The following is a 13325-nucleotide window of genomic DNA, read 5'->3' as shown; positions in this document are numbered from 1 at the left end:
GTCCCCTCCTTCAGAAATTTATATTCTAGTGGAACTGTTTGGGATAAGGCCTACTTGGATTTCCCATTATTTATTAGGTGGATTGGGAGAAAGGGATGCTATATGATGGACTTACTGAGACCTAGATCTTGCAACTCTACTTCCAGTAGAATTACTAGAAATGAGCAGTAACGCAAGTTGTGACCACATCAAATGGCTATGGAAACAAAATCTTCATCACACAACAGATGGGCATGAAACCAAGATTTATTAAAATACCGTTAATGTATTCACAAGTAGTGCAGTCAATGCAATTATCTGGAAATTCAAAAAAATAGCGTTCTGTCTCTTAAAACAAATCGACTTAATATCAATAGATTAGGATAAATATAATTTATCACAGAGATAGAATTTCTTTCAATAGACAGTCTAAATTTTTCTAACCAATATATATTATGTACAAAAATACACTTGACATAATAATCAAGTAATATCAAGAAGGAAAAATATATATACACATATTTTCATTATGTACAAGTCAATATTGGTTCCTTCACCTTTTCTTTTTTAAAAATAAATACTTCATTTGGTTGCAAATTACATTTACAGATTCAACCCATGAGCATTTCTCAGTGTTGGTTGACAAAATTAAATATGCAATTACAAATACAGATTATTTTTAACTTAAAGGGAAAGTACCCAAATCCAGGTAGCTTATTATGCTTAAAAACATCCAAGAGCATGAAATATAAAGTTTCATGTCTTTGAAGTACCGTGTCCTTTCCAAAGCAGTCTTTATGTGATTGGTTAAAATTCCTTAAAGTTAGACCTCACGAACGGGTCTACTATTTGAATACTATGGCAAAGTAGTCATCTATGTAGGGCATGCTTACACTCTCTCTGAGAGCTTTTGAGAGCATGACAATTACTGTTAGTCTGAAAGTAACCACAAAATGTCAACATCTCAGTTCAGATTGTGGTAGATGCTTGAGTCATGAGCAGTGGTAAGAATGGAGTGGCAGTAAGAAATCTTAGGATTCAAAATGTTTGCACAGAGGCCAATTTGTGCAGCGGCGCAGGAAGCTGAGAGTCCAAGATTTCGCTTTGTCATAGCCGGTGATTTGCTGTGATGGATCAAAAGTGCTCTCTAATTAGATAATCTAAAAATCTGTGAGAAACCAAGAACTAGAACACCCAACCTTTTTAATAAAGTAGAACAAAATGAAGAAAGAAATGCATTTTCCACCTCTTTTATGGATTTTCCCCTCTTTGCCTAAGTGATGAAGTGATGGTGACGTTAACAAGAGGCAATCTCAGCAGTATGTCTCACACTGGCTTCTTGGTGACACTTGTGCTCTGTCCAAACACTGAATGCTGGAGCACAGGGTGTGAGAGACCTGAGGGACATTCAGTATCTACAATGTAGAGGTAGAGAGCGGCTGGGTCCAGGAGAAGCTGCAAAGGTCCCTTCAGCAGAGAGGGGCTGTGGTGTGTGAGGGAAGTGGAGGCCGAAGCCGACGCACGGGATGCAGGAAAGCGAGATGATGCTAGCTGCTGAGATGGCTTGTGAGCAGGCAGAGAGAAAGCAGAAAGGTCTTGGGCAAGCCACACTTGTAGCAGAAGCTGAAGCTGGAAGTTACTAACCTAAACACGGGCCAGTTTCATTGGAGTACCTGCTTTTTCAGCACAAAGTCTATCACTGAGCTATAACAACACGATACACTCCTATCTGCCTAATACAAATGACCTAAACTTCTATTAAAAAGCTGTCTCTGGTAGTCTCATGACAAGGCTGGCAGAAACACTGCACGGGATATGTTAACTTTTTCTTCTCCCTTGTTTCCTGGGTTTCCTGCTTGAGATCTCCGAAGGTAGAAAGGAGACACTGCAATGTCATGTGAATCTTAGGAAGCAGGCTCCACGATCCCAGGTGGTGCTAAGAAAATGAAACCAAACCAAGCCAGTCCATAAATGAGTTCAAGTGACTTACATTTCTGTAGCATATGACTCATATTAGGATGCTAACTGATTTCAGAGGGTTTCTAGATGTGCAGGCCAATGCTTATTTTCCAGGCAAAAACATGATCGCTAAATCCAAGTCCAGCGAGACTGCTTCCCACACTAGTCTGGAATGTAATTCAAAGGCAGAAAAAGACTGTGATGAATGGATGACACGCTTCCACTAAAGGTTCTTAAAAAATTATCCAGTGTCTAATTTGTAAACTTTCTGCCTTTCAGAGAGTATCTTAGATTGTTCCCTTGAAGGAAAAATCCTTTTTCCTTAAATCACACATTCCTCAAAGATTACACACCCAGTGGTCAGTGGGACAGTAGGAGCACGGTATTTGTGTCTCAGGAAGTTGTAAAAGAGTAGAATTATAACATTAATGATTTTAGAAGAAACCTGTGCCTTTGGTAGACCCCACAAATCCTATTTAAATCACTGCAGACAGAATCACTTCAAGACTTTCTTCTTCGCTCATGAATTTGTTTCCAACAGTAGTGAATGCCTTCAAGCTCTGAGCAGAACCACTAGCGAGACTGATGGTCAGATATGAAAAGTTTAGTTTATATCTATAAAGAGCCGATAGGAAAGCAGGTCTGGAGAAACAGTTAACAGCATTTGCTGTTCTTACAGTGGCTCACAACTGTCTGTCACTCCAGTTCCAGGGGGATCTAACAGCTTCTTTTTAGCTTCTGCAGGCACCAGGAACACAGGTGGTACACACATGTAGACAAACACTCATACATGTAACATAGAAATAAGCACATCCCTCTTAAAGAGGAAAAAAAGGTATTTGTAGTTCACAAAACGTACCTACAATATAAATATTGTAAATGATTTTTGGCCCTTCAGTGGAAGAGCAGTACAATTTGTGTATGCCTGTATGCTCTTTTTCACACCTTATAGTTAGAAACTAGAATTAAAATCTATCCCATGAATTCCCAGAATTGCTCATTTCTGAACATCTACCAGCTATGCTATGGTGAGGCAGAGTAACTTTCCTCAGTGCTCAGTGGTCTAAAGGGCTGGGATTTTGTTTGAGAAATATCAACTTGGGAAACCAACTTAGGTGAACAATGAAAAAAAAACCTTGCTTTATAAGATGGAAGTTGAAGAAAACCCTGGAAGAGAACAGTGGAGGGGAGCAGGCATGACTTTGGCAAACAGCTTCTGATATACACTTGATTTCTTACTTGATACAAACACAACTCATTGGAAACTCACACTATTTATGGGATGAGAATTCTCTCTAAGACACTTTTTTATGGCTTCAGAGGAGGAGAACACAAGATGTCCCTAGGGTAACCCCCAGCCTAGCTTATAAGCCTAAGGTTGTAGAGCCTGTTTACTCCCTGTCGAATTGTTGAGATGTTCATTTCTGCCTGAGCCTACTGATTCATTTGTGTTTTGACAGTCCAGGGCTGTCATGTTTCACAGGAACTATGAAAAATACCATGGAACCATGGAAGTAGTTGGATCAGCCTCCAGGGGATTCCTTGTATACATAGGACTAAAAGTCAGGAAATTTTCTGAGGATGGGTGGAGTTTGTAGTATGTATGAGGTATGTAGTGTATTGAGTATGTAGGTTTAATCTGTTCCTTAAGTAAACAAAACAAAGGAACAAATAACTGAAGTTGGTGACAATGTGGAATAAAGCACAGGCTTCCTGTGAGCCACAGATCGAAGGAAAGAAAACAGCAGTGAATAGCAGTGAATAAAAGGCCTCAATGGCAATGGTCATCTCTAGGGTGTTTGGAGAATGGCAGAGATAGAGTGTAGATGGAGGTAGACAGATTCACTTGAGTGCAGCATATGGCTTCTTTTGCTTTTCTAGTTATTCTTTTGGTAGAGACCTGACAGCTGAAGAGACACAGTCAGTGCGTCACCGTTTTAACGTCTCCATGTATCCAAGTAAGCTGTTAAGTATTCAAATTCCCCAAATGTGATACAAGGCATTGCGCTGGAACGGACGAGGCTCCTGAGCTGGCTTCATGGGAAATGTGCTGAAACTTTTAAATTCATCACTTCCCCAGAAAGCATTATCTTGATGGAGTCTGGTAGATTGCCCATTCTTGTGGAGGGGGAGTGAAGAATGATGAAATTCATGAGGGTTCTTTAGAAGGTGTCAACAGCTGACGGGAAGCAGGAATGACACAAAATGTGCCTCTTGGTAACACACAGCTGTGTCACTGAGCCTGGTTGTGCCTGGATTCAATGCCACCAACATTAAGAACACTTGTGTAAGTGTAAAGGGAAGGGGCTGCTGAGTTGAGTTTTGGGGGTGCTTTTCTTTAAGTCAATTCTGTATCAGTCATAGCTTCTAAGCAGCTTTCTACAGCTAGCAGCCGATATTATCTGCCTTTTTCTGAGAGTAAATTTTTTTTCAATCCTATCAGTTTGGAAAGAGACTTGTTTCACCTGCATTGTAGATTTCCTTATTCGGTTGAAGTAGTTGACATGGGTGACAGTTTATTGCTTTATCCAGGTCATGCTATTTACCTGCAGGGTCCCTCAAGCCAGAGTAGTTAAACAATGAATTGTGGTATTCATGGTCTTCTGATAGTACACTCCCTTCTAAACTCCCCATAGGAGAATTCAGAGGAAGGACATAGACACATCCAACTCTAGAATGCCATGTCTTTCTCTATGTGGCCTCTACATGGCTTTTTCCAGATTAAGTTTCCCAAGACAACCCTGGACTCTTAGAAATTCGTAGTAGGAATGGCCTGATGTAAGCTGCGGTCTCAGGCAGACGGCTGGCAGTTTTGTTGTCGCCCAGAAGCCATCACAGTCATTCAACTTCACATACACTTAGTTAGGACTCCTACACTTCAAATTTCATAGAATGCCCCTGTTTTTGTGATTCAATAATAAACTTATGTCTACATTTACAAATCTGTGGAAGTATATGTTTCCCATCATCTTTTGCTATGTTTTTCCCTTGATAATTACAGGTAAAGTAAAATGAAAATGAAAATCAAGGAAAAACATACTAGTGATTTCTAACACAATTTAAACTACTTTGTAAAATGAGATATTTGGGGAAAAAAGTATACTTTTCTATTTTTTATTTATCTTGCCATATCATGTCCCCACTTATTTTTTTAAGATTTATTTTTATTTTCTAATTATGTGCATTATGTGCATGTATGTATGTCTGCGTGTGGGTATGTGTATGACTGTGTATTCTGTCCACAGAGGACAGAGAGGATGTCTGATTCTCAAGACAGTAATGGCGATTGTGAGCCACCCTGCATGTGCAACGGGATCCAAACTCAGGCCATTTATGAAAACAGTATGTGCTGCTCTCAACTCCTGAACCATCTCTGCACCACCCTTACCCCAGCTGGTTTTATCTTTGACTTTTTAAATGGGGGGTTAGTACTACAAAATAGAGTTAGGATATGAGGAAATAAAAAGTTGACCCCCTCATCCCCAATAGTATGATCTGCTTCCCAGCAGCCTGTAGGATCTGATGTGTTCTTGAAGGACAGAGAGACAGTGATGTCATGAACACCTTACTTAGAGACCTGAGGTGGCATCAACCCCCACTGAAAGCCTCCTGTTCTCAATCATCCCATGTAAAGGTGGCCTGTGCAGACCTCACAGAATGCCGACATGATGCCTGTGTTATAGACAGAATCACACTTTTCTTTTGCACTTCAATACTAACAGGGGCACCATGGAGTACAGGATGTCTGCAAGTGGAATTTGCCTTGATAGTCAAGTTCCTTGCTCTTCTTCATAGTTACAGTGACAATAAAGAGAAACAGTTCATAAAAAGCAACAATAAAACAAAAACAGTGATGCCAAGGCATCCTAACCACATTAAGTTTCTTATTTGATTGTTTATTTAGTCTCATCCCTTCATTTTGATTAAAATAAACCAACTGACCATGTTCCTTCCTTTGGGCCATTGAAAGACAATTAGCACCTGCATGGAAATGGCATCTGTGACTTAGTAGATGCCAGTCCCTCGTGCTTCACAAGGTTTGCATTGTATCTGACTATGTATGGTACGGCTTTCATAAGCTTGCATCTATTAGCAGAGTGTCCCTGAGTCAGGGTGGGGGCTGATGACTGGCAGGCAGATTCCAGGAAGACACTTAAGGTATCTGGCAAGTTCAAAGGTTCTAGAAAGTTGCTGGGGCAAGAAGCAGGCCCCACGTGGCAGCCAGAGGTAGCCAGATCACAAGAGGTGCAAGATTCTGAGTAGCTCTAGACTGTCTCCACCAGCGAGAGAAGAAAGCACAGTCCTTCCTTACATCAAGGCTTCAAAACACAGTCTTCAACACAGTCCTCAGCTCAAGCCCGGTCCTCTTCCTTGTTTTCTCCCCAGGGAAGCTCAAGCAGTGTGGCTTAGGGAGAAAAATGTCGGGGGAAATGTCCCAGGGGTTTTTTTTCTCCGTGGTTTAAGGACCAGAGTTAGAAAACACAATCTGTCCCTGACAGTCCATTCAGAGGTCAGTACTAACACAACCACCCTGTTTTCACCTTATTGTAAAGAACAATTTTCTTCTGATCCTGTTTTTAGGCAGCAAACTGGCTGCTTTCCTTCACATGCTTACGAGTCCAGGTCATGATAAAAGGTAGGCAGCAGCGTTTGCTCTCCTGTCTGGAAACTTCTGGGAGTGGTGGAAAGGACCAAGCTACAAGTGGCGGGATACGATGTAGACCTCACCTTCAGGTCTGCATGGCAGTCATTTGCAAGTGGCGGGATACGATGTAGACCTCACCTGCAAGTCTGCACAGCAGTCATTTGCTGCCCACAACAGATTTGAAGCCACATGGTTCTTTGTCCTGCCTTGTTTATACCAAAAATTGGTACAGAATCTCTACTGGATAGGAAGTCATGTTAACTGAGTAGGCCTATCTCAACGGTTAATGTTCACTCCCAACATCCTAACCTAGTCTCCAAGATGAGGTTTATAGTTATTTTTCTCTCTCTCCACCCATGTGAAATTTCAATTTCTTTCCTTTTCATTATATTATCATTGTCATCATCAAAAAGTATTTCCCTAGGCTGGGAGATACGTAGTATTAAATCTCTAAAAGCAGTTCTGGTAAGTTTCAACATTTTTGATGAAAATGCCATAGGAGCGTGGTACAACTTGAACAAGATTAATACCAATAAAAAAATATATAGTGTGTAAGGTAAAAGGCTTGAGTTCCCTCAAGGCCATTGCCATAAAAGATGTACCTCTTTTGTAACATGATGATGGCTATACATTGGAAAGCTTAGATACATTGGAAAGCTTAGAATTTCAGCATAAAGCAAAATGTGAAAAAATTTGGTGTATTTCCTGACTCTTTTATAGGGTGGACTTTGGACTCCTTTAAGAAACAATTAAATATTCCTGTAATTTACCCATTTAGCATTGCACTGTTCCTGTGAATTAACAAGGGACTTCTCCAAGAAGGCCCAGGACACTCTGTGCAGACGACCTCAGAAGGAGATAAGCAAAGCGAATGTTCTGTAACAGATCTGTCAGGAACTCCCCATGGCACTTTTGTCTAGAGGAGCATTGGGCCGCCTCCTCTCGCACTGTAATTTCCTTCTGTTTCCATCTTAGCTGGTGGCCACACTAGCTTCCTTCTGGCGAAGTCGTTCTTTCTGTTGTTTAAGAAGAAAGCAGATCCATTGTCATTTCTACCTTTTAAGCATTTTCTTTCTCAAGTTTTGGTAACTTTCCCAAATTCTGATCTTAACTGGTGGAGTATAATCGTACTAAATACCCTGGAAATTAAAGTATTTCTACCATTTTTCCCCTTAGACTCCACAGTTACCTGATTCTATCAACCGACCACAAGCATGGAGGAAGATATTCCCACTGCCCCACCATTGCTGTTCCTCATCACAGGTCTACGCCTGCTGGAAGTAAGAGCAGTAGCTAGTATTTATTGAGCCTCCATTATGTAACTGGTAGTCTACATGCCTTTTCTCAGTTTCCTCAAAATAAGGTGGTATCATCATTGCCCTCTTTCCCTTAGGAGAACGAAGCAAAGTAACCTTACTAAGGTCTTATGGTAATGCTGAGGTTTAAACCTCTTGTTGTCTCCTTCCCAGTAACCCTGGGTTCCTAATCACGCAGCAATGCTGACTAATGTCTGCACAATGGTTAATGGTAGTTTTCAACTTGACATGGTCTGAAATCACCTGAGAGCCAAGCCTGCTGGCACATCTGAGAGGGTTTATTTAGCCCTGGGCACACCTGTGACATATCTTGATTCAGATAACTGAGGTAGGAAGATCTGCCCACCATGGGTAGCACCATTCCCTGGGATGGGATCCTGGATTATGTAAGACAGTGAGGTGAGCATTAGTGGTCACTGCTCTCTGTGTCTGGACTGTGGGTATAATGTAATCTAATCAGATGCCCTGAGCTCCTGCTTCTGTGACTTCACTACCATGAGGGACGATAACGTCAAACCGTGAGCTAAAACAAAGCCTCTTTTTCCTTTAAGCTGCTTTTGTTGGGGGTATATTGTCACAGCAACAGGGAAGGGAACTGAGACAGTGTGTGGCACACAGGTGGGGAGTCATTGTGACCTCTTCTGAACACTGGACTCTGGACGACGACTTTCTCAAATTTAGGACAGCATAAAGACACTGGCTGGTTTCCAATATAAGGAAGAAATGTGAAGAGATCACTGCTCCCCTCTGGTCAGGCTTCTTGTCATACATTTGCCAACTGACATTAGGCAGACTGTACATTTTTGCATCTCAACTTTCTTGACAACTCCTAGGGAACATTTCCTCCTTTGTTAATGAGAAGAAGGATGGGGATACTCAGGGGCCTTTTAGGAGGAAGGCCCCTGGAAACAAGAGGGAGTGAATTGGAGATGGATATGAAATGGCAGGAGACACAATTTGCTTTATCACAGGTGATCTCTGTTGGGTTTGCAGTGGGAACACATGAAAGCATGCTTTGCCTCTTATATCTGGTTTTGTTTTTAAACCACGTAGTATTTAAGATGGGAGGAAGGATACCAACACCCCCATTTCTTTCCTGAATTTTGTCCTTCAAATTCACATACTCTTGGGAGTGTACCCCAGATATGATGAAAAACCTATAGGTTATGGTGAAAAGTGTGGCTTACCAGACTAGCAGTGGGATTAATTTTCTTTGTTTCTACTTTCTTCTCTGATGTCAATTTGCTGACAGATGCCTGAGCCATTTTCAATCTGAAATAAAAATGGGAAAGGAGAGATGAAAATAAAGGAGGAGGAGAAAAAGAAAAGGGAAGGTGGTTGAGTTAAACAGAAACCTTGCTACTTCTGAATGCAAAGGTCGTCCATCGGTTAGTACTCTGAAAATCAGTTAATGTCACATAAGCACGGGGATACAGTCTGAGCAATGTGTCCTTAGGTAATTTTGTCACAGTGACACTTACTCAGTGAATATCCACAAGTCTCAGTGGGAAAGCCACAACAAGACCTAAAATATAAACTTGTAGGGTATGTTATCACACTGAATCCTGCAAGCAACTATAACACACTGGTAAGGATTTGCATATCTGAACATATCAAAACAAAGAAAAGGCACATTGTAAATATTAAACATATCACTTGCTCCTTCATTCTATGCTTCATAGACCGTTGTTTATGTGCTCAGATGTTAGTCAGAATGGCATTATCTGATAGCCGGGTGCTTTTTTTTTAAATAGCTTTCTGCTATTACATTTAAACTCTATATAGAAATGCTTTCTTTAGCCTTTAATTCCAACACTCAGAGGCAGGCAGATCTCTGTGAGTTTGAGACCAGACTGGTCTACAAGAGCTAGTTCCAGGACAGCCTCCAAAAGCCACAGAGAAATCCAGTCTCAAAAAGCCCAAAAAAAAAAAAAAAAAAAAGAAGAAGAAGAAGAAGAAGAAGAAAGAGAGAGAGAGAAATGCTTTCTTTGCTTAATCACAACTCAGTTTTCACTGGAGAGTCCACTGAGATGAACAAGGGGAGGTCATGCTTTTGTGAACAATGTATTAGTTCAGGATGAAGAGAATTCAATGTGCATAAGGCACCATTCAGTATGCTCAGCCTACTATCTGCACAGGAGATAATGCTGAGACAATTTTGGAAAATGAAAATTTTTGAGAAAACATATAGATACTGTAAGTAACAAATTCATAAATACACTGCAGTGAAGTAAAATACAACCTAAAAATGTAAATAAAAATTGGAAATCATATAGCTGATGTGGAGCTTTTGTCTAGAATATATATGAATATTTGTAACTCAAAAAAGATGAATTATGCCAGGCGGTGGTGGCGCACGCCTTTAATCCCAGCACTCGGGAGGCAGAGGCAGGCAGTTCTCTGTGAGTTCGAGGCCAGGCTGGACCGACAGCCTCCAAAACAATACAGAGAAACCCTGTCTCATAAAAACCAAAAAAAAAAAAGATGAATTATGGTCCCTACCACAATTAATAAATTTGTTAATTAACATGTATGTAATTTCATATAAACAAATATATTTACAACACAATCTCGATATTTAAAGCTCAGGGAACACCTAGGGAGATGGGGCAGAAAGATTGTAAGAGCCAGAGGACCAGGGCATCTGCTGATAAAGAGCTCTTCTAGAAACAAGCAAGCAAACAAACAAACAAACAAAAAAATGAGGGTACAGGAGTGAGGGAGTGGTAGGCAAATAAGATCAAGATATTTTGTTTTAAATTCTCCACGGATTAATAAGGTTGTTAATTTTGAAAGATTAATTACTGTTTCCTCATAATGGGCAGGCATTCAAACAAGCATTTCTTCAAAAATGATACACAAATAGGCACATGGAAAGAATTATGTCATTAATAGATGCAACACACATAAAAGTATTCAAAAGAACCTGGAAAGATAAAGTATTGAGAGAGGTGATTTCTAGAAAAATAAGAGAAGAAATGCGACTGAGTAATATATTAAGTAGAATTTCATTTTAAATGTATAACACTAATGATGCTAATTTATTTAAACTCAGAGAATATGTAATTCTGGGTGAAGAGAAAATACATTTTACTTTCAAAGTTTCCTCAAAACTGTAAAAAAAATAACTATTTAAAAATTGACCAATTCACAGACATTTAGAATTTTTGCTTTTTTTTTTTCCTTCAGGGTTTCAAATTAAAAAAAAATCCTTCACTTTATATTAACTGTGTACTTGTTATCATCCACAAATGGCTAAGTGGCTTGACTCTTGGAGGACTTGACACAACTGTTGGGAACGTATATTCACTAATCCAGTCTTCCTGCCCATGTGTAGAATGTAATTCCAATGAGCTCAACATGCTAACCCATGCACCACAAAGTAAATAAAAATGAAACAAAGAGGAGTAATGTTTTATAGACTCCAAGAAGAAATACATTTGCAAAGCTGGCGACAGACATCTGTGATAGGTCTGCCCACTAAAGCTTTCCATTTGAGGCAACAATTGTGACTATATCCAGCCAAGAACAGAATGCGTTAAGTGGACCCAATCTAGGTCAGACTACACTGGTGAACATCCATTAAGAGAGGTTTCCCAATGTAGATGATGGGGATGCAAATGAACCCTCAGCGTGTTCTTTCTGGAGTTTTTCCAGCTAGGATTCTGTTCAAAGAGTAATTATTATCTATCTCACAGTCACTAACTTGAAGGGAACATTTTTGGCTCTTCTTTTGTTATAATAGTTCCTTTCTACCTATCACTTCTGGTCCCTGAGTTTGGAGCTGGCCTGCTGCCTGACTTTCACTTAGAGCCACCCTCCCATTTCCTGAGTGTCTCGCGGGCTCTGTGGCCACTCTCTGGGTCCTCTGGATACTCAAGAATTGGAGCTGGGGTAGTTTCTGTGTAGGTTGAGAAATCACGAGGGATTGGAAACTAACCCACAATCCTATCCACATTGTAACATTCTCCTAGGGGCCAGTTGCATAAATGAACGATTAGTTGGATAGAGTGGATTCTGTCCTCTCTTCTGGCAACTGATTCTAAGGTTCATATATCTTACTATGTTGTGGTCACTTTTAAATACTTCCTATCACAGCAGATTGGAGCTTCTCCAAAGTGGGGGATACAATTTCATTGTCTCTATCCTCAGTATTTGCACTGTACCTGACATGTAACAAGTGACTAATAGATAATAGATAATGAATTATTACAATCAGCCTAATGGAATTCAGTTATTAAGAATGGTGATGAAGGACTTTGGAGATGGCATAACTGGTAAGATGCCTCCAAGCATGGGTACCTAAGTTTGGGTTCCCAGCACCCACACATAGGCAGTAGTGGTAACAAATGCCTGTCACTGTAATGCTGGGATGGGGACAGAGACAGGAGGATCCCTGGACATCAATGGGCAGGCAGTGTAGCCAACTGGTGAGTGAAAGACCTTGTCTTGAAGACTAAGGTGGAGAATGAACGATTGAGAAAGCACACTGGACTCAGACCCATGGCCTCCACATTCACACATGCGCACACTCACCCATGCATGTATATATACACTCACATAAAGCACACATGCAAATTGAAAATAAATGAAGAAAAAAAGGAACAGTGATGAGGACAATATGCAGGAGTTCCTTAAATTGTAGGTGGCTACCCCATCCTCAGTGTTCAAGATGGATCTTGCACAAAGCGAACTGGCAAATTCTCACCAGTTTCTGTATATCCTCAACAATGAAGTCCAAAAGCTTTGAGTGTGCCAGTACCATGCAGTGAATATCATGTGCAGCAGGACCAACTCAGTTTGTGGCACTTCCCAGCGCCCCATCACATTCTCAGCCAGAAGCCGGCAGCTGCCCACTGCCGTTCGCCAACTTCCTTGTACCGTTTGGTTTTCTAGCACTTAGCACATCTCACCTGCTCTTGTTACCAGCCTGGACTGTCGGAAAGTCTTAAAGTTCTGGCCAGGAGACTGGGGGTAGGGCTACTGTGGGGGACTAGATGGGAGGGATGAGAGCCCAGACAACTGAAGCAGTGTTAAAATAATCCTTTCAAGCTGCCCCACAGATTCTGATGGCCCCCATTAGTAATGCATGACTCTAAGAATATGGCTTCTTTTCTCCAACACTTGTCTCAGAAGATCCCCAGTCAGCTAGAACAGAGGTCAGCAAATATTTTCCATCAAGGGCCAGAGAGTAACTATTTCAGGCTGTGGGACTGTATGTTGTGGCAGATGCTCAACTGTTATTGTAGTGCAATAATAACACACATGGGGTGTGGAGGGGGAGGCTAAGGCAATGCTATGCCTTAGTAATACTCTTTATTCACAAGCACTAGAAGTAAATCAGATGTGGCTCGTAGACTATAATTACCAATACTTGAACTGTAGCACATGATTCAAAGTCTTTAGCTTAGCCGTCAAATTTCCTC

General features: G+C 40.8%; 1 protein-coding gene across 5 annotated transcripts in view; it reads right to left on the bottom strand.

Moving 5' to 3' along the window:
• Positions 1-228: 228 nt before the first annotated feature.
• The window catches only part of Fmn1 (formin 1), a 361689-nt gene continuing 348592 nt past the window's right edge, over positions 229-13325 (bottom strand). For all 5 annotated transcript variants that reach the window (XM_021231093.2, XM_021231095.2, XM_040746011.1 and 2 more), the window contains 2 exons: positions 9087-9171; positions 229-7599 (listed from right to left, as the gene is read on the bottom strand). In XM_021231093.2, coding sequence (XP_021086752.1) covers positions 7555-7599; positions 9087-9171 — 130 coding nt within the window. In that variant the 3' untranslated portion in view covers positions 229-7554. The remainder of the gene's footprint in view (positions 7600-9086; positions 9172-13325) is intronic.

Source organism: Mesocricetus auratus, unplaced genomic scaffold (genome assembly GCF_017639785.1).
Source record: "Mesocricetus auratus isolate SY011 unplaced genomic scaffold, BCM_Maur_2.0 Super-Scaffold_100004, whole genome shotgun sequence".
Lineage (NCBI taxonomy): Eukaryota > Metazoa > Chordata > Mammalia > Rodentia > Cricetidae > Mesocricetus > Mesocricetus auratus.
This window is presented reverse-complemented; position numbering and strand designations above follow the sequence as displayed.